The sequence below is a fragment of the Euprymna scolopes genome, chromosome 41 (genome assembly GCF_053919585.1).
Source record: "Euprymna scolopes isolate OS-2025 chromosome 41, ASM5391958v1, whole genome shotgun sequence".
Classification (NCBI taxonomy): domain Eukaryota; kingdom Metazoa; phylum Mollusca; class Cephalopoda; order Sepiida; family Sepiolidae; genus Euprymna; species Euprymna scolopes.
This window is the reverse complement of record NC_136522.1, coordinates 6,659,283-6,680,981: the sequence shown is the minus strand read 5'-3', so window position 1 is coordinate 6,680,981 and position 21,699 is coordinate 6,659,283. Positions and strand designations below refer to the sequence as shown.

At 36.5% G+C, this 21,699-nt stretch overlaps 1 protein-coding gene across 23 annotated transcripts in view; it reads right to left on the bottom strand.

The window, feature by feature from the left end:
- Positions 1 to 21,699, bottom strand: part of LOC145266322 (protein tweety homolog 1-A-like) — a 301,166-nt gene that overhangs the window by 157,631 nt on the left and 121,836 nt on the right. For all 23 annotated transcript variants that reach the window (XR_013864700.1, XM_080121883.1, XM_080121887.1 and 20 more), the window contains exons 2-6: positions 12,444 to 12,604; positions 10,322 to 10,433; positions 6,221 to 6,456; positions 4,594 to 4,689; positions 1,946 to 2,018 (exon numbers count right to left, since the gene is read on the bottom strand). Coding sequence is in view for 22 of the 23 variants with exons in the window: in XM_080121883.1 (XP_079978009.1) it covers positions 1,946 to 2,018; positions 4,594 to 4,689; positions 6,221 to 6,456; positions 10,322 to 10,433; positions 12,444 to 12,604 (678 nt within the window). In the remaining variant the exon portion in view is untranslated. The remainder of the gene's footprint in view (positions 1 to 1,945; positions 2,019 to 4,593; positions 4,690 to 6,220; positions 6,457 to 10,321; positions 10,434 to 12,443; positions 12,605 to 21,699) is intronic.

Here is a 21,699-nt window from a genome sequence, read left to right as displayed (position 1 = left end):
ATGAAATTTCATGTCTGTAGACCAAAAACTCTAAGTGGAGTTTGGTAGGCAAAATTTTTAAAACAAAAATATATGCATATACCTAAATATATATGGAAAGAGTTTGGTGTTTACTGTAAATTTTTATGCAAATATCACGCACTGGAAATGTCTCCTAAGTTATTAAATCATTTCTCTCTGATAGGTTCATAAGAGTAGTGGTTGATGGGCAGAAATCAGAAGCTCACAGTATTAATGCCAGAGTCCCTCAGGTGTCCATCCTGGGCCCAACTCTCTTCCTATCTACAGTAATGACCTTCCAAATCACATCCTTACATCATCCGCAGAGATTTATGCTGACGACACCACCATCTTTGTCAACACTTCAAAGACCGTAAACGACCAAGTTCTAATTCTCTCTCCTTTGATCTTGAGCACATGGTACAATGGGCAAAGAGGTGGCTGGTTACTTTTAATGCATCTAAAACCAAGCTTCTATCGCTATATCATCTACGCTCTGATGCCAATCTGGCATCAATTGAAATGAATGGCTCTCATCTTGGGGAGGCTTCATGTTTTGACAAGCTTCTAGGTCTGACCTTTACTCCCGACCTGAAATGGAACACGTATATCAAATCCATCGCCAAGGTCGCAGGAAAAATGGTGGGATCCTTCTACCGCTCCAGCAGATATCTTACTCCTGATGCAATTCTTTACCTATATAAAAGCCAGGTACGTCCAAGGACGGAGTACTGCTGCCACATCTGGGCAGGAGCTGCTAGAAGCAACTTATCCTGCTTTGACAAAGTTCAAAATAGATTTTGTAGCTTAGTGAGGAATGCCCTTTTCTCTTTCCTGTAACCTCTTTCGCACAGAAGAGATGTTGTGAGCCTATCTCTGCTTTATTGTTATTTTCATGACAAGTGCTCGTCTGAGATTCAATCTTGTCTGGCCAAAACATGTGTCTGGCCAAAACCACTATCAATAATTTCCCATACTGCTCGTCTGTGCCTAGACCTAAATGCAGATTCCATGAACAAAGCTTTTTTTGAACTGCATGCCTGTGGAACTCTCTTCCGATTGTCTGCAAGTCCAACGTAAACAAACTCTTGATGAACTGCCCCCCTAAGTAATCCAATTTACAAAATTCCCACTATGTTTACTATGCTATAATTACATTGACTAATGTATACCCATTCTTATGAAGGCCCGGAGGCCACTTGAGGATAAGTGGTGATTCCTGTGTAAAAATAAAACAAAAAACTATAAATCATGTAGAATATCTGCATGAATATAATTACATGTAATAGTTAACTAAAGATGATCATACCATGAAAAAACGAAAAAACTAATAGGGAATTAAAATGAATGTTTAAAAGAATGTGCAAATTAGCTAGATCTTTTGCAGATGAATGCAATTCCACAACCCATATATAATAAAGTTGTATTTTCTTTTTAAATAAATAGAAAAAAGGGTTTTTTAAATATGAATATCAATACAAAAAAAATTCAGGAGTATAGATATTAAGAGATTTATAAATAATCAGAATCGGGAATTTTATCGAAATAGGGAGTTTAGTACGGAATCAGTAATTATATCAGAATCCGGGAAAAATATTGAAATCATTCCATCACTAAAAAATTATCTAATAAAATCAACAGTAGGTTCTCTAGAGTGCAATGTAAACTACAATGTATTGTGGACCAAGTCACTGTGGGAAGGCATGTGAAACTCCTGGTGCACTGCTTTGGATCCCAACTAGAGCAGGCAATTAATGCGAGAGAAAAATAGGCGATTTCATCGATTTCAATGACAAAAATATGGGATGTGTGAAACATTCGTTGAGCAGCATTCAATCCCTGGCAACAGCAGGTCTCCCTGCTAGTTACACATGTTTAAGTGTATATCTATTAGTAATTACTTACTAATAAATAAAATAAATTTTTAAATTGATGCTATACGTACTACTGCGGTTCCCAGGTAAATGCCTCCTGCAATCCAGACGACTATCAATCCAAGACAGCCAAAGAACACACAGCTGAAAATAAAAAAAAAAAAAAAAAAATTTTTAGTCATACAAATGTTTTAATCTGAAGATTAATCAACATCATCATCATCATCACATGTGCTTTTACATCCATTTTACATGTTGGCATGTGTTGGATGGCTTTTAGAAATTGATTCCCAAACTAACCTATCTCTGGACAGGTCCTTATCCCTCTTTCTTTCAAACTTATCCTTATCACTTTTTTTTTTTTTTTTTTTTTTTTTTTTTTTTACAAAGGAGTCACCCCTTATCAAGGCCCAGAGGCCATGCAAGGATAAGGGTTAATGAGTGTACAGAAGTCAATGAAACAATATCGTAGTAATCGTTAGTGGAAATTTGGTAAATTGGATTACTTAAGTTTCCTTCAGTCTTTCCCCAACAACTGACCCTGCTACCTTAACTGTTCTACATCTTATGTTTCTGAATTTTTGAGATGCGGATTCATTATTCATATTATTTGGATTCATCGGACTACTGTTCTCATCCTGAGTGTCATTTTCGCAACGATTTGGTCGATATAACACCCAACCTTCTTCAGGTATATCTTGTCGGATGTTTCTGTCATGTCTATATTCTCCTGAAGGTTGAAGGTTCAGTCCACAGTGTGGGCAACCAAAATATACACTTGCGAATTACTTAGGACCTCTATCAGTGTCATGGCCGACAGAGCAAGAGCATGCTACTCCCATGAAGTAAATAAAGGGTTCTATTCGAAATTCCATCCAAATTCCTAACTTTGACAGAAACATTCTAGTTTAACAAGATATACCTGAAGGTTGGCGGTTACATCGACCGAAACGTTGGGGAAATGACACTCAAGATGAGACACAGTAGTTTGAAGATTCCAAATGATAAGAGTGTTCTACATGTATTAATCAAAGAACTCTCATCCATTTTTTTTTTTCATGTGGACATACCAACAAAGTCTCCTGTTCTGTACATATGGTTCAGATTTAATCTTCCTCTGAGGTCATCAAATCTAAATCCACCTTCAAGATTCACATTCTACATCATTCTACATCATTCTACATCATTCTACATCATTATGCAACTACTCTTTCATTCTCTTACAAGACGCCTTCAATAAGTTTCCAGACTTTTATTGTACAGGCATTTAAAATTTTTGTAGACTCTTGAAAACTGAGTAGGTTATTGCTGTACATCTTGTGAGATTGACCAATTGAATCAAGCATTAGTTTTTGAGTGGTATAAGAGATTCAAGGAAGGCAGGGTTGGTTGGTTGTTTTTGTTTTACGGCATATCAACCCTTTTCAGGTTATTTAATGCCGAATCCAAAGATTTTGAAGAAAGATTTTTTTAATAGAATATATTTGTTGTTTTTAAGTCATTTTCTATTTAACCCATAGTTGGGACCCTAACAGGTACTACCACTCCGGGTCAGAGTGGACCTGGGAGCAATGGCAATTAGAGGGTGGCTCCACACTCCCCAAAGCCTGCAAGCTGGGGCCTTACCACTGGATATAGTTTAAGGTCATATCCAGGACCCAGGAAGGCAGGGAGTCTGAAGGATAATGAAGTGTGGGAGGAATAAGGAAGTCAGAACACCAGAATTGATTGGTCAAATAAAGAATTTCATGGATAAGGACTGTCGTGCATCTATAGAGACAATAAGTGCACAGTTTGATGTCAGTGTGGGAACTGTACACACAATTACTCACGAGGAACTGAAGATGCGGAAAATTTTCACAAATGCACCAATCCACAACTCCATCCTTGTCACAGACTATTTGACCAAGATGGGCATCAAGACATTTCCTCACCCTCCATATAGTCCAGACCTTGCTCCCTGTGACTTTTGGTTATTTCTTAAGCTCAATGAAAACCTTAGAAGCTGTCGTTATGAGAATTGAGGAGATGAAAGAAGCTGTGATGAGGGTCATTGACACGCTCCCCCTTCCATGGGGCCTTCTGGAAGTAGTTGGAACAGTACAACAAGTGCATTGTAGCTGGAGGAGATTACTTTAAAGGGAAGTAGAGTTTAATGTGTGTACTATCAATAAGAGTGCCTATATGAAAAAAGTTTGAAAACTTATTGAAAGCACTTCGTACATGCAATTGCACTAAAAGAGATGGCTAGAATGTTAAAAAAGATCTCTCGGTTAGAATGCATGAGATGCCGTGTATCTGTGTGACATCACACTCCCATATGAGTGCACACGTACAAGCAACAAAAACTTGTCAAATATGTTCATGCGCCGCCCTTAAAAAACTTTGGTGGCAAAACAAAGATTTCAAATGAATATCTGTACACCTCATCGTGCATGGACCGTGGTATTCGTTGTCCGTATCTACCCAATTCCACCCAGTTTGATTTTGGAAGAGAATGGTGATATTTCCCAGATGCCACCACTTGAAAAGTTTAATACAGCTGAAGTAAAGGCTGATTTCTATGCCTAAGGGGAAACGTGTTTTAAGGACGGAGATCATATCGAAAGAGACGAAAATTCCTAGCAACTGGTATTGGAGAAGTGAAGTGCAAAGGGGAGAGAAAGGGATTAAAAAAAAAAAATAAAAAAAAGAGTTGTATTTTTTTTTTTATACTCACAAGACGAGCAGACAACGGGAACATGTGAGGATGCTGATAAGTAACAAGAGGCTGATGAAGGCATGAACACTGAACAATGACAATGTCGCAATCCATCTGAAATGAGAAATGATGATTCACGTTTAACATGTGGCAAGTCGATTGGCGTGTTTAATAATGAAAATAAGATTTTAAATTTAAGCATAAGAGACTGAGAAAAACGTCTTGAATCATTTTTAGGTGCATTTAAATCTATTGTTACACATTAAACTACAATTTTAATAAATTATGATTCATTTTAATCATGTAACGTGGCCGTTAAGCTCAAACCATGTTCTTTAGTTTAGACCCTCCACGCCGTCTGGCACCGTCCAAAACAAACATGAATAAATAAATGCAAGTCAGCATTTTTTCTTTAACACAAGCATTTATTACTGTTTCTCTCCCGTCTCGACACCAATTACAAAGTCCCTCGCTGTCACATATGCATCTAATCTCAAACGCGTTTCTCTTCCAAACGCAGTCTGGCCGCAGCTGACCCATTCTTGCCTTCACTTAGACGTCCATCTACTTTGGCAACAACTTTTTTTCTTTGTGTCTTTTTTTTTTTTAAGACGCAAGCTCGAGCACACTTGCCAATTTGCATACACATTCAAACACTGCTCCTAATATAATCGCTCGCCATTCATCCTTCGGCTGCTGCCAAAATTTTCATACACGCTCATACGTGCTCTGTTAATATAAGTATTCATTCTTTTTTGCAGACTTGTCGTATTCATAGTTGTTTCACCACATTTTGGCCAACTCATCCTCTGGCCTTCTTCAGGTGATTAACTACGATAGTATAGAAATGCTGAGTCTTGTAACTGTATTCTCAGTAATTACTGCCTTCCATAGTTGTTGTCTCCTCACGTTTTGGCCAACTAATCCTCTGGCTTGCTTTTAGGATTGAAACCGCCACCTTCAGACAATGCTCACCTGGAATTGTAGAAACTCGATGCCTCTATCCACTGCACCACAGATGAGCATTGTCTGAAGATAGCCGTTTTAATACTACTCAAAACAGGTCAAAGGATTAGTTGGCCAAAACGTGGTAGGACAACAAATATGGAAGGCAGTAATTACTGGCGATTCAGTATTTCTCTCCAGTCATTGTTAATCATCTGAAGAAGGCCGGAGGATAAGTTGGCTGAAACATAGTGAAACAACTATGAAGATAACAGTCCGCAAAAAGAAATCGATTATAAGTATAATCAAATATTTGAGGGTGGAAAGAAGAGGAAGACAAAAAGAAATGTGAATCAAAATGGGAGAATGATGGAGAAAAAATTTTAAACGATAAAAATGGAAGAGAAAACAAAAAAAAAAAAAATGGAAGAGAAAATCAAAAAATGGAAGAGAAAAAGTTGAAAAAAATATAGAGAAAGGAACAAAAGGAATTTTTAAAAAAAGCAAAAAGGAAAAAACAAAAGGAAAAAAAGAAACAAAGAAAACTAATGTTCAGGAAATAGAAATATAGGCCATTTGAATAATCCAATTATAAAAATTGCATTTCCTAATCATTTATTGATGTTTCTGTTTAAGACAGGTGAAGAACACTTATAGTTTATGTGGACTGTATGCGAGTAGAAAAAGTCGAATCACCTACCTGTAAGGTTCTACCATGGAGGTTTTGGCAGACGCTTCTTCAAGTCTTACGTGTTCCGTCTGCTGCCGGATAAAGGAACAATAATGCTGCATGCGTAAAGTGTTGAACGAAAACTGTTGCAGCAAGATTTGGGCATCTTTTGCAACGGACTTGTTATGAATGGACTTTTGGAATATGTCCTTTACTCTGGCGACATTCCTTGTAATTGCTGTGGATAAATGATCAACAGAATCGATCTGGAAAAAAAAAAAAAATTTTTAAATATTCATTCTTCTTTAGCCAATTGCACAACTTAAAGTTTGTTTGTATTTATTGAGATTATCGGACTGACTTCCTCATCTTGGTTGTTATAGTCACAACATTTCGGCCGTTTTGCCTTCCGGCCCTCATCAGGTGTTTTGTATCTTGTTGTGACTATAACAACCAAGATGAGGAAGTCAGTCCAACAATCTCAATAAATGAAAACACCTCATCTCAAAAGTACAGACAATTTGTTTGTATTGTTTGGATTCTTAAAAATGGTCATCTTGAGTATTAGTATATCTTGTCAAACTCAGGAATCTTTCTATCAAACTCTGAGATCTGCACGGAATTTCTAACAGAACCTTTATTTAATCCACATTCTGTCGGCCAAAAAGTCAAAGGTTGGCAGCCTACGGCCTGTGGGCCAGATCTAGCCAACAGATGCATTTTGACCAGCTTGCGATTAATTACCAATGACTATTTTTAACACGAGACAAGGCTTCTGAATTCAACAAAAGGCCTGTTATCTTTTTCTGATCCACCCAATCAAATTTGAATACTATGACTGTAAAAACTTGATCAAAACGCAATCACCTCCATTTCCACGTAAAAAAAATTTTAAAAATAGAACAAAAACTAAGGGCTGATTTGACTGATTAAGCAAGGACAGCTTCAAAGTGACAATGTTGTCTCAGTTGGCTTTCGATCTAATCCTTTTAACAGTGACCCATCATCGCTTACTTCTAACACCTACCCTATGTAAGTTGTTGGAATCTTTCTATGGGCCAAGTTTTTATCTTTTCAGTTATAGTTTCAAATAAAAATAAAAAAAATAAAATAATTTTATCCATTTCGCTTCTGTTGATTTTTTTTTTTTTTTTTACACTTTGAAGTATTTTGACATTTTGCAAGGAAAATTAATTTTTGTTTGGCGTTTCTTAATTTTAGATTTTCGTTTGTATTTCTGAATTCTCAATGTTTAGTTTCATTGTAGTTTTAAATATTTACTTTGACACATAAGTAATTTCCTTAATTTGTTTTTTATTAATGGCCTTTATTGACCTGTCATTAACACAATCTAGCCTGTTGGGTTGAATGAGTTGCTGACCCCTGGCCTAAATAATTTTTATTTTAGAGTGTCCCCCCCACTGAAGATTGAACCTTAAACCAGAACTTTATAACTGAATTTTACCAAGCACTTTATCCACTACGCATGGATAGTTTTAGTATATATTTTATGAGCCTTAAATCTAGTTTCCAGATATACAATTTTACTACTTTATATAATATATATATATATATATATAAACTATTTGTTACATATTGCTAAAAATTAAAACATTAACCAATAGCTACTATGTGATGCATATTCGTAATGCTGGCGTTCAACCTTCATTTTTTTTTAATTTTCACTTTTGTACCAATTTTCCTAGGCTAAAACCGAAGTATGAAATTTTGCATGGGTTCAAATACCGTATATATGAAGTTTCATGTCTAGACCAAAAACTCCAGGAGTTTGGTAGGCAAAATTTTTTAAACAAATATATATATATATATATCTGCGTGCATAAATATAAATAGAAAGAGGTTTGTATTGACTATAACCTTTTTACACAAATATTACACAAGTATAAATCATGTAGAATATCTGCATGAATATAATTACATGTAATAGTTAACTAAAGATGATCATCCCATAAGAAAACCGAAAAAACAAATAGGGAATTAATTAAAATGAATGTTTAAAAGAATATGCAAATTAGCTAGATTTTTTGCAGATGAATGCAATTCCATGACCCATATATAACAAAGTTGTATTTTCTTTCTAAATAATTAAAAAAGAAGTGTGGGTGGGGGGGGAGTAATATGAATATCAATACACAAAAAATACCAAATTATTATTATTATTATTGTGTCACTTATTATTGTGTCACTTAAGACTGAATGTTACAAAGTACTTTATCCACTACACAATGCTCTAAACAGAAACATTCATTTCGAACATGCTCCTGTCTTATGAAAGACACTGTTGAGTCCTTCTGCTTGTGCAGTGATAAAACTTCTCAAATGCACTTGTGATTTTAGTCTGTATAAGGGTGTTAACTTTAGTCAAAATCAGACTGTTCCTTCTTTAATTAGATTTTTTCTATTACTGATATTTATCAGAAGCATTCCGACATAATACCTATCTAAGAACACTCCCACACAAAATATGCGTGAAGTTTAAAAAAAAAAAAAAAATTAGCGCAGCCATTTTGGAGTCCATTTTATATATAAGTGCAGATTTTCCCAAATTCTGGGGAAAATGTCAATCATCGTTAGCTGCACTAGTCACAAAGGTAACACATGATGAAAAGAAATTTCTTTCTTTTGATTTTGCATTTCAAATTAAATTGCTACCTTTCCTTTCTTTCAGAAAAAAAGAAAAAACAAGATTTCACATCAACCCCTTTTCTGATCAAATATCGTCATTGCCCATGGACACAGAAATTCCAAGGTTGGTATCTGGGAGACATGAAACTGAATGGAAAACTCCTGAAAATGCCTGAGGTCTTCTATCTACACTGTCCTGTAGCAGCTATTGCACCGACTGAGATTAGCAGTTGTACCAAAAAGTGTGGGGTGTTCTGCACAAAGCCTTCACTATAAACAAATCATCTGGGTGGATTTTTGAATAACTTCGTTTTTGTGGCCACCTCATACATTGAAATTGCAGAGAGTATCACACAATTTTGTCACAAAATTTTAGAGCAGTACACTATACAAAAAGAGGTGCTTCGGACCAGCAGCAGATAATCCAAGGATATTTGTACTAACCAATCCATGGCTGGCACTTTACATAGCTGTTAAATGAGGCCAATACAAGCAAGGGTTTATACGATGGTATTAACTTATTTTCTAAGACGATAACATCTTACACCAGTTATGGACATTTCACACAAATCTAATTGGGGTTTGCTAACAGAAATATATCCCATCTATTTTTTAATTGGAGATGAGGAATGATAATTCATATTAATTGGATCCTTCGGACCACTGTTCTCATCTTGAGTGTTATTTTCACAACGTTTCGGTCGATGTAACTTTCGCCTTTATTTAGGTGTATCTCAAAGGGTTCGGTTTGAAATTCTGTGCAGATTCCCCTCCCCCCAAGTTTACATGCTCCCCTAGTCACATACTTAGGTAGTCTATAGGACAAAAGAACATACTAGACTGCCCTCTCTCCAAAGGAGGAGGTAATGACTTGGAGGATGTTGTCATCAAAATAGAAAGTACACTACACACGGTCTTGATTTGAGTATCCAAAAAGATGCTTAGTATAGTGTCGACGTCAGACATAAGAATATGCCATTATAAATAGATATGCAGTAACGACAAGAACAATAGCGATGAAAGTAGGTGCTTATCTAGTTTATGACCCAATCTCCGACAACTTCCCACTGGTATATTCTGGTAGGTTATGTAAGCAGAAATAGAAAGTAACGCTTTTATATTTACACTAGTATCCCCTGGTTGTAAGATGTAGAAGTAAAGTCTGTCAGATAATTCATAATGCAGCATTTGCTTCCCCACCCCATGTTAAGAAAGGCTTTCTAAATAGAAAGCCATTCTTAATAAGGAGAAAAAGGGGATATTCCATGCTGACATTGCATGTTGGAAGTCAATTTCGGTTTAAAGTACTTCTTTTCTGATTTAACGAATTTCGCGCATAAATTGCGAAACTTGTCATCTCCCGACAGCGGATTTGATAATCGTTTCGGCATGTTCCGACTGTGCGCGTAATCTGCCGAAAGATACTGATGCAAAATCGATCACGATTGCGTCAAACTATTTAAGTACTTGAAAGTGTTTACTCACAGTTGAAATCGAATTCTGTATGGTTTTGGCGGTGGCTTTTAACTGATTGTTGAATTTGGTCATTCCTCGGTTGGTCTCTTCGTTGCCGTAGAAACCGATTGCAAGGGAACCTCTGGAAAATAAAATAATTTAAATATAAACGTGATGTTTTCTCAATTTTTTAGATGAGGATTGATAATTTGTATCGGTTGAATTCTTGTGTGAAGAATACAAATTTAATAGGAATTTGTGAAAAAAAAAAAAATGAAAATAAAAAAAACACAATCTACTTGACCCCAGGAGGAGCTCCAAGCAATCTACTCGACCCACCTCAAGGGGTGCTCCATCAAGTAATCTACTCGACCCTAACGGGAGTGCTCCATCAAGCAATCTACTTGACCCCCAAGGGGCACTCCAATCAAGCAATCTACTAGAGCCCCATCAAAGAATATATCATGTCAACCATTACAAGACTGGCTTGTTCAGAGTTACAGGCACTTCTGTGCATCAATTCAAATGTGAAACGGTCAGGCCGTTTCAAGAGAAACATCCATGACTAGGTGGACCACATTGGAACTATGGAAGAGTGTAGAACTTCACTGCAGCCAGTGACAATCATCTGAAGGTGAAATCCAACTTATGAAGAATACTTGTTGCATTGAGAAAATGACTTTGTAGAATATGACGGAAGCAACCCGTGTGAGAAGGGTAATGAATGTACGGCAATGAAGCAATCCAACGGTCACTGGGAAAAGTTTGATTATTTCACAAGAAATTACATTGAACTTTAACACAACCTTGTTGTAGTTAGTTGGAGACAGGCCAGCAGAACAGAGTTCCACAGCTAGGCAGTTTTAGAGTATTTTAACTTTATTCTCAATATCTAAAATATTGAAATGGTATTTTTATTAAAATATGTTAATGGTATTTATTAAAATATGTTAATGGTATTTATAAAAATATGTTAATGGTATTTATAAAAATATGTTAATGGTATTTATTAAAATATGTTAATGGTATTTATTAAAATATGTTAATGGTATTTATTAAAATATGTTAATGGTATTTATTAAAATATGTTAATGGTATTTATTAAAATATGTTAATGGTATTTTTATTAAAATATGTTAATGGTATTTTTATTAATGCTTAAAATATAATTTCATATTTATTTTTATTTATTTCATTTATAATATTTAGTATTTGTTTTGATTTTATTTTTCATATTTCAACAAAAATTTTTACTGGACATAAAAAAAAAAAATACGATTTTCAAAGCCTTTTCAAGAAATTTCCAAAACGTTTTCCATATTTTCAAAGACATTTCTATTATTACCTTAAAAAGTCCTTGGAAATATGGAAAATAAGGCCTTTTCAAGGCAAATGTCAAAATTCAGGTAATTTTCAAATCTGTGTGAATTCTGTACGGCAAAAAAAAAAAAAAAAAAAAGATGTGATAAAATTGTGTTTTAAACTTGCAAAAAATGCCTCAGAAATGTATGGAATGCTTCAGACTGGTTTTGGAACATCTTGCATGAATCGAGCATCAGTTTTTGAGTGGCATAAGAGATTCAAGGAAAGTAGGGAGTCTGTGAGGAATAATGAGCGGTGTGAGAAAAGTAAGTAAGTCAGAGCACCAGAGTTGATTGGCCAAATAACGAATTCCATGGATAAAGACCGTTGCGTGTCTATAGAGACAATAAGTGCAGTTTCATGTCAGGGAAACGCACACACAATCATGAATAACTGAGGATGCGGAAGATTTGAGCGAATGCACCAGTCCACAACTCCATTCTTGTCACAAAGTATTATACTAAGATGGGCACCAAGACACTTCTTCACCCTCTCTACAGTCCAGACCTTGCTCCTTGTGACTTTTGGTTATTTCTTAAGCTCAAGGAAACCTTGGAGACTGCCATTATGAGACAATTGAGGAGGGTCGTTGACACGCTTACACAAGAGGATTTCCAAGAGGCCTTCTAGAAGTTGTTGGAATGGTACAGCAAGTGCATTGCAGCCAGAGGAGATTACTTTGAAGGGGACTAGTGTTTCATGTGTGCACTATCAATAAAAGTGACCATACGAAAAAAATGTGGAGACTTATTGAAGGCATCCCGTACAGCAAGAAAGGAAGTATACTCACGCGCAAAGGAAAATGAAAATAGCCATGAAACAACGAATACACTTTGCTTCTCTGTGCTTCTTCTTTTTCTTCTTGCAACAAACGCAGCAAATATAAAGGAACATCAGCAGCTGAACAAGTACAGCCCAACCAACAAAGATGGCCGTCCAAAAAAGTAAAGTCTGAAAATTAAAAAAAAAATTGTTTAATTAGATATTTGCAGTCAACACAATTTCAAGTGGTAACCCAACCATCAAAACTGGCCGTCCAGAAAAGTCCAGAAATGTTTGAAATTTAAAAAAAAAAAATAAAAAAATAAATAAAATAAAATAAAAACTTGTTTGATTAAAAATTTGCAGTCAGCACAATTTCAATATTAATATAGAAGCTGCAAAGTTTTTCAGTCACCTACCAAGAATCCTAATGACCTAGAATTTTCTGAAAAGAACTTTTGCAGAATTTATGCAATATTTTTTAATACAAAAAGTCTTGGATAATCAACGAAAAGCGTTGAACACATTATTCATCAAAATGAAAACCAAAAGTGATCTCTATATAGAAAACTGACGTCTCTTAAAACGTATTGAAGATTAGACGATTACTGAATGTTATGACTAAAAAACTACATTAAAGAAAAGTAAAATTTGAAACTTAAAAAAATTTGAACAATAGAAGCCAGTCTCTTAATGTAAAACGTCTTGGATAATGGACGTAAAGCGTTGCACATTAAGAGAGCATTATTTGGTTAGATATCTATAATATGTAATCTATCCCGGGTTATGCCAGTATGTTGAAAATTGTGATTTTGTTATGAGGGTTAGTTACTGCAAGAAGAGTTCAAGGGTTAAGTTACTGACGTATGTCAAACTCTGTAGCTGGGGTCGACGATAGCATCTGAAATATTGTGAAAAAGAGCGCGGAAAGAAAGAGAGTACGATATCTTTTCTCTCACATGCAAATCAGTCTGGTTTCCGATTTTAGATGGAGCAAATTTGTCGCACTTGGCACAAAGATGCATCAAAGAAAGAAGCGCAAAAAAGTTAAGAATTGCTGATAAGAAAGAATGGGCACCGGCAAGACAGAAAGAATAAAACCAAGTATTAATTAAAAGAAGTCTTCGACTTATTTTATGCATGTGGTTCCCTTTGCAGCTACGAGTGACGAAGCCAAGAAACAGAAAAAAAAGGTATGTCAACGTTTGATTATACACACATGCACATACTAACTTAGACGATAAGACATTATGAACACGACCATATATAGACACTAGACGTATCATGATTACGTACATAGATACAGATAAAGGGACACATGTAACGAGATATATATGTAATAGACAATATCCTCCCTCCACTACACAACATTTGCGGTCATCAAAATTTAGAGTGGTACAATATTAATACAAAAGTTACAAGAATTTTCAGTCACAACCCAAGAATCCTAATGACCAAGAATTTATTGAAAAGAACTATTTTTGCAAAACTGATACAATATTCAGTTCTGAATTTTGAGTGTGAGGTCTGAATGTTCGCATTGTTTAGATTAATCGGACAATTGTTTTCATTTTAAGTGCTGCCTGTAAAATATTTCGGCCAATATAACCTCTGACCTTTGTCAAATGTAAAGTTGGCATGTTTTGTCAAAAAAAATAAATAAATAAATAAATTAGTTTTGTAAATATGTTTCTAAAGAACTTACACTTTTTTTTTTTTTTTTAATCTCCTACCAGTCATAACGATAACATTAAAAAACTACATCTGGTTAAAAAAATGTGATTATTCATACTGAAACCAGCAACCTCTTAGTTTTGTAAATATGTTTCTAAGAATTTACAATTGCTTGATGGATTTAAGTAAAAATTTAATCATAAGTTATAAATCATACCCCTAGGCTTCCCTGATAATTAAATTATTTTTATAATTTGTGTAAATTGTCAACTACATCCAAAAATTCGGAACCTTAGAATGCAGAGCTATCCCCTTTTTTCCCCTACCAAAACATGGCGACTTTTAAACCTGATGAAGGTCGAAGGTTACATCGACTAAAATGTTGTGCAGATAACACTCAATATGAGAACAATTGTCCGATTAATCTAAATACAGAGCCAGAATTTATTGAAAAGAACACAACTGTCTCTACAGAACTGATACAAGGTTTGGACAATAGAAACCAGTTTCTTAATACAAAAAGCCTTTGAAAATACGCGCAAAATTGTTGAACATTAAGAAAGCATGATTTACCGAAACGAAAATAAAAACCAAAAGTTATTTCTATATAGAGAACTAACATCTCTGAAACGTATTGAAGACAAGACGATTACTGACTGTTATAATGACTGAAACAACTTCAAATGTATTAAATCTAGTGAAATAATAACCAATAGTTTACGGATTTCTATTGTTTTTGCAATCTCAGGTTTCTCTTTTGTTCCAACCATTGACTTAATAATAATAATACACGCGTTTCAAAAGAAATTATAACCAAAGTGAAGCATGCATGGTCCTCTTTGGTTGCACAGTGAATGAAGAAAAAAAAAAAAAAAATGACTAAGTTCAGCATTCTCCCCCGCACCCATTTAGCCCCCAAAGTCCCCAGGGAACGTCAAATCCTGATGAAAATGAACAAACGGTGCAGTTTTAGGCCTTATATGTAAATTTGAGTTCTGCACCATGCAAAAAAAAAAGAAATTACTAAGTCCATTATTTGCCTCTTCAATTTAGCCCAAAAAAATCCCCAAGGCCTTAACATATTTAAATTTGAGTTTTGCATCATGCAAAATAAGAAATGACTAAGACCATCATTTGTCCCCCCCCCATTTAGCCTCAAAAGTCCCCAATGCCTTAACATATTTAAATTTGAGTTCAGCACCATGCAAAACTGCTAGATAGACATACACAAAAAATTTACGACAAATATGATCAAATAGTCCCAAAAATTGAGTGTTTTTATTAGCCCTAAAAGAGTCCTGGGGCACACTCAAGAGTTATCACGAAGTATAGACAAACAAAATTATATAGAAATCAGTTACAACTTTTCAGAAAGTTTTATAAAAATTCAAGGCATCAATTTTTTTCAACAGGCACAAAAGTGTCAATTTTAGCCATTTTAACCCGAAAGGCACCCCTAAGGGTGGAACCAGAGTTTTCCCAGAAAATCTGTTCCGTTACTTTTTTTTTTTTTTTTTACTCATATCATGTTTAATGTTTGTGGAAAATTTCAAAAAATTCCAAGGCGTAGTTATTGAGAAAAGTGTGGACAGACGAACAGACAAGGATGAATTTACAGGTCCACCCTCCTTTTGTCAGGGACCAATAAAAATATCTATCATTATACCACTTAATTATGATAGATAAAATAGTTATCCATAAACACGTTTCACCATATCTATAGCGTATCAGCATGGCTGACTTTACCGAGGATTTTTTCTGCTACCACAGAGCTTGTGATTGAGTTTGTTATCATAGAGGAGCCGTAAATATCGTGAGAGGAGTGTGGATAATTATTTTATCTATAATAATTAATTATTATAATTAATCATTATAATAACCTAAAAATACTAACATGTTTTACTTTGTTTTTTTTTTGTTTTGTTTTTTTTCCTTATTCCAGGTTTGACTTTAATCCTGAATATTTGTCTTTTCTTTTTATCTATCTTTCTCTAAATGTTTGTCAAATATCTATTATTAACCAATACTTTTTCTTATATTTAAAACGAGAAAAAAAAAAAAAAGTCTCCTATGAAATTGAATATTTCCCAAATTATATTTGCATATCTGAACTTAAAAACACGCGACTTTTTTTTTTTTCCTCTAAAGTATGCATTACTTCTAGCTAGTCTAAAGTTAATACGTAACCCTAAAGGTGGGGCAACGGACTTATACTAAGTAGATATTAATAAGTCCTTCTCACCTCCCCCCCCTTTTTTTTTTTTTTTTTTTTTTTTAAATGGAGAGCAGATAATGCATGGGGATGTGTTATCGGCAGTTCCAGTAACTCTCGCTTTTCCTATTTTGTCATTCAGTCCTCATTTCCAATGAGTGATTTTTCTGACAAAGGGTGAAGAAAAAGCTGCTTTCCAGGTCGGTAGTACTTTGTAAAGAGTAGCCTAAGATGTCGGAAAATTTGTTTCTATGTCTATCCTTGTGGTCATGTCACTAGTAAGGGTGCTGGAGGTAAACATTTCATCTGGGCTGACGTTACCTGCCTGATATTCAGAGACCCGAACCTTGGATTAACCACTAAGGAGGCTGTCCTATCAGCAGGTGCAAAGTACCGGGGCTGCTGTATTGCGATTTGGTGAATGGATTCTGGACCATACAGTAGTTTCTGGTAGGGCCTCTCGACTTCATACTAGTGGGTAATTATTACGGCTTTATCTTATGTGCTACAAAAACATTTCTTGTCTTTTTTTCTCTTACTTTCCCTCGCTGTCCTGCTCCAACCAAGTCTATCGACCTGCTCCACAAATCCCAAAACCTCAACATGACAAATCTCAAAAAAAAAAAAACCCACAAATAAATGTAGAACCCCATCCTTCAATGTAGACCACTACTACCAGGTCTCCAACATCAGGGGTCTACGTTCCAAACTTCCAGAGGTTGAAACACAATTACAGGAGACGAAACCGGATATATTCTTTCTAAGTGAAACTGGCATAGGTTCAACCACTTCCCTAGACGAATACATAATTAAAGGATACTCTAACATCTAAATCTGACCCCCAAGATCACCATGGGCATGGAATATGTGCCTACATCAAAGATGGCTTTCCATGTGGTAGGGATATCTCCAGAGAAGACCCTAATTTACCTTATATGTGCTTCTGGGTTGCACTAGCTTACACCACTGCATTTATATTTGCCCTCTATCGCCCCCCCCCACAACAGTGGGGTTACTATCTCTAAGAGCATATCTGAGAAAATTGACCACATCCTGTCTGCTCATCCTTCGGCTAACATTCACATTTGCGGTGACTTCAATGTCCATAATGTGGAATGGCTGACCCACTCAAATAAAACCAATGACGAGGGGAGGTTTTGTCATGATTTTGCCACTGCCTATGACCTCACTCAGATTGTTCACAAACCCACTCGTGTGCCCGATACTACCAGTCAGTATGCAAGCCTTCTAGACCTTTTTCTCACAACTTCCCCCGATCTATGTTCATGTTCTGTTCCATCTCCTCTGGGATCCTCCGACCACTCTGTTCTAGCAGTTAAGATAAAAATGAAATGTGATAAGTCTTCAGACATACCTCTCCACCGTACTGTATATCGATACTCTATGGCCGACTGGGATAGCTTCCTTACATTCATATCTGATCTACCTCTGCATTCCATGTTTAAAAAGGACGTGTCCTCGATAGTATTAGACCTGACCGAATGGTTATTTGTAGGTATAGACAGGTTCATACCATCCAAAAAATTCCAACAAAATCCTAACAGCCAGCCATGGTTCTCCCCAGAATGTGCTGCTGCCATCGTGCACAGAAATCACTTTTTCCATAGTTACCAATGTAATAGATGCACTGAGACTAAAGCTGCTTTCAGGAATGCCATCAACCACTGTAAAAGAGTAATAAAAAATGCAAGAGAGCTATATGCTCAGTCCGTTAAATCCAAAGTAGCTGAGCAGCAGCTTGGTTCCCACCAGTTTTGGCAAATAGCAAACAGGATTCTGAACAGAAGCGTGCGTTCCTTCCCAACCATCATCAATGGACCTGAGGTCATCTCGTCAGCATCAAACAAGGCCAGACTATTCGCCAAGAACTTTGCAGTCAATTCTACTCTATGCGACAAAGGCCATCAACTCCCCGTATTTCCTCCTATAACAGACAACACACTATGCAACATACAAATATCTGTGCGTGAGGTTGCCAAGCTAATCAAGAACCTTGATTCCAGTAAAGCAACTGGCCCTGACGGCATTCCAGTTATAGTGCTGAAAAAGCTCCAACCAGAACTTGCCCCCATACTTACAAAACTGTTTAAGCATTGCCTTAAAGAGAAGTGCTTTCCAACACCCTGGAAAACCTCATCAGTATGCCCTGTATTTAAGAATTCAGGTGAAAAGTCATCTCCCTCTCAGTACAGACCAATAAGTCTCCTGTGTGTCCTGAGTAAGTTGTTGGAATCCATATTAAATAAAGTAGTCAACCACCTCAACAGAAACAACCTTCTTAGTGACATGCAATATGGTTTCCGCTCTGCAAGATCTACAGCAGATGTGCTAACGGTTATATCACATAGGATTAGTGAATTTCTTGACAAAGGTTTCCTTTCCAGGGTAATTGCTCTTGACATATCGAAGGCCTTCGATAAGGTATGGCATAAGGGCCTACTTCACAAGATTTCCAGCTACGGTATTACTGGAAATGTTTTCTCAATCATTAAATCATTTCTCTCTGATAGGTTCATAAGAGTAGTGGTTGATGGGCAGAAATCAGAGGCCCACAGTATTAATGCTGGAGTCCCCCAGGGGTCCATCCTGGTCTCAACTCTCTTCCTGATCTACATCAATAATCTACCAAAGCACATACTTAAATCATTCGTTGACATCTATGCTGATGATACAACCATCCATGGCAACACATCAAAGGCCGTAAATGAGAAAGTTCTCTCTAATTCTCTCGCCTCTGATCTTGAGTGCGTGGTACAATGGGGGGGGTGACTGGTTACTTTTAATGCATCTAAAACCAAGCTTCTATCTTTACATCATCAACGCTCTGATCCCCATCTGGCATCAATTGAAATGGATGGCTCTCGTCTTGGGGAGGCTCCATGTTTTGACAAGCTTCTGGGTTTGTACCTTTACTCCTGATCTGAAATGGAACATGTACATCAAATCTGTTGCCAGGGACGCTGGGAAAATGGTGGGATCCTTCTACCGCTCCAGAAGATATCTCACTACTGATGCAATTCTCTATCTATATAAGAGCCAAGTACGTCCAAGGATGGAGTACTGCTGCCACATCTGGGCAGGAACTGCTAAAAACAGCCTATCCTGCCTAGTCAGAGTACAAAATAGACTTTGTGGTTTGGTGGGGATGCCCTTTTCTCTTCCCTGCAGCCTCTCTCCCACAGAAGAGACATTGTGAGCCTGTCTTTGTTTTATCGTTATTTCCATGACAAGTGCTCGTCTGAGCTCCAATCTCCCCCCCCCCCGCCAATCTTTCACGAGAAACACCCATCTGGCTGAAACTACTGTCAATAATTTTCCCCACTCTTTATCTGTGCCTAAATCAAAACGTAGATTCCATGAGCAGAGCTTCTTTCTCAGAAGTGCACGATTGTGGAACTCTTCCGTTCGCCCGTTTCCCACCTGACTACAACTTGGATGTCTTCAAGTCCAACATAAACAAATTCCTGACAAACCGCCCTCTTAAGTAAGACACTATCAAATCTCCAATACTAATGATTACTACAATAATATCTCATTGATTACTGTACACATAATAACCCTTATCCCTGGGTGACCTCCGGGCCTTGATAAGTGGTGACCCCCCACATAAAAAAAAAAAATAAAGTAATTTTAATTCGATAAGAAGAGAAAGTATGGAAAATTTCCGAATGTTTTGCCTCAAATTCAATGCAGTTGTAAAAGTCTACATGTCATGCCTGTGTTTTGATCATATCATGTAGACGATGCGTGTATCTTCCATAAATTTTCACTAGCAAGCAAAAAGGGGAGTTAACTCGTCTTCGTTTACAATATAATTAATATTAGTATCATTTATGACAACAAAATTTGCTGATAAATCGGCAAAACGGTAATCAGCCAATTTGCTAAACTGTACATCCCTAATATATATATATATGCACACACACAAACATATGCACACATGGTAGCTTCCTTTAATCTTGACAGGCTATGGATACACACTCTAAGGGTAGTGGTGCGTGAAATTTTTGTGGCAAAAGTTGCACAATCTCAAACCACACCTCTCCCAAGTCGGCGTTGTTAAATAATAATGGCAAGCAGCAGTTGAGGGGAATGCCAGGATAAGCTTAGAGCACATACAGCGCCTAGAATTCCCAAATGGTCACCCATCTGCCAGGCTGAACATTGCTCAACTTCGGTGATCTGACGAGAATCGGGGTGTCAGCGTGATTATGCTGTGTATATCAAAAATGAAATGCCATATGCACACACACACACATATATATATATATATATATATATAAATGTGTGTGTGTGTGTTTGTGTGTTATTTGTTTTTGCGACACATTTTGAATGAATTCAAATATTTAAGAAAGTGCGTTTTTACCTAAATGCGAATTGGGAATAATTTTCCCTTTAACCAACTTGGTACCCTCACATGGGGAGCAGCATACATATAATTTTTAAAATATAATTATTCACTGATAAGTGTTTCGTCGTCTACGACTCAGAGTGGCTGAATCTAGCGAGAAATTGGGACTCCGCTGTAATGAGCCTAAACCCCTTATCAGCACGTCCATCTCACTCGACTGTCTGGATATGGATACATATATATATATATATATATATATATATATATATATATATAAGAATAATATAAGTAATAGAATTATCGAAACCCAATGAACGGAGAGGAAGAGGGGGAGAAGGGCGGAGTTTTCCCATGCTAAGCAGGTCGTCATCCTCGGCATAAATAGAAATATGCATTGTATGTTGCTGTTGCGATAGTCGGCAGGAAGAAGAAACGCATTGTAAGACTCGCCTCATGATGCATAGTTCACATTGATGAAGCATTGAACAGGAGAAGCACAACAGCATTACAGAAATCAAACATATGGTGATAGGAGGAGGAGGAAGAAGAGGGAAAGGGGGGAGTGGTAGTTCCACAACAACAGGAGGAGGAAAGTCCTCAAAGAAGATTCTGATAGATTCATTGATCAGACAGATTCGCCTCACAAGAACATCTCGGCTCAAACTCTAGAGATGAAGATGGAGCGAGGAGGGGGACGGAGTAAGTGTTGTTGTTGTTGTTGAAGAAGAAGAAAGAGTCTGGTGTTAGATAATGCCGACAGCAGCAGATACAATGCAGCGGCAGCAGCAACAGCAGCTGCTTTAAGAAAGCACAGCCACATAATACACTTGCGTACTCCCAACATCTATATTCCCTCGGAGACAGAAAGATATTAACTAGAGCAAGTATGCACATGAAATGCACATGAATTTGTTGCGGGATTAGAATTAAAATGGCTACCGAATAAATAAACAGACACGGTTTCTTTATTTTGTTTGAGAGATTTTATATATATATATATATATATATATTAGTGTGTGTGAAATA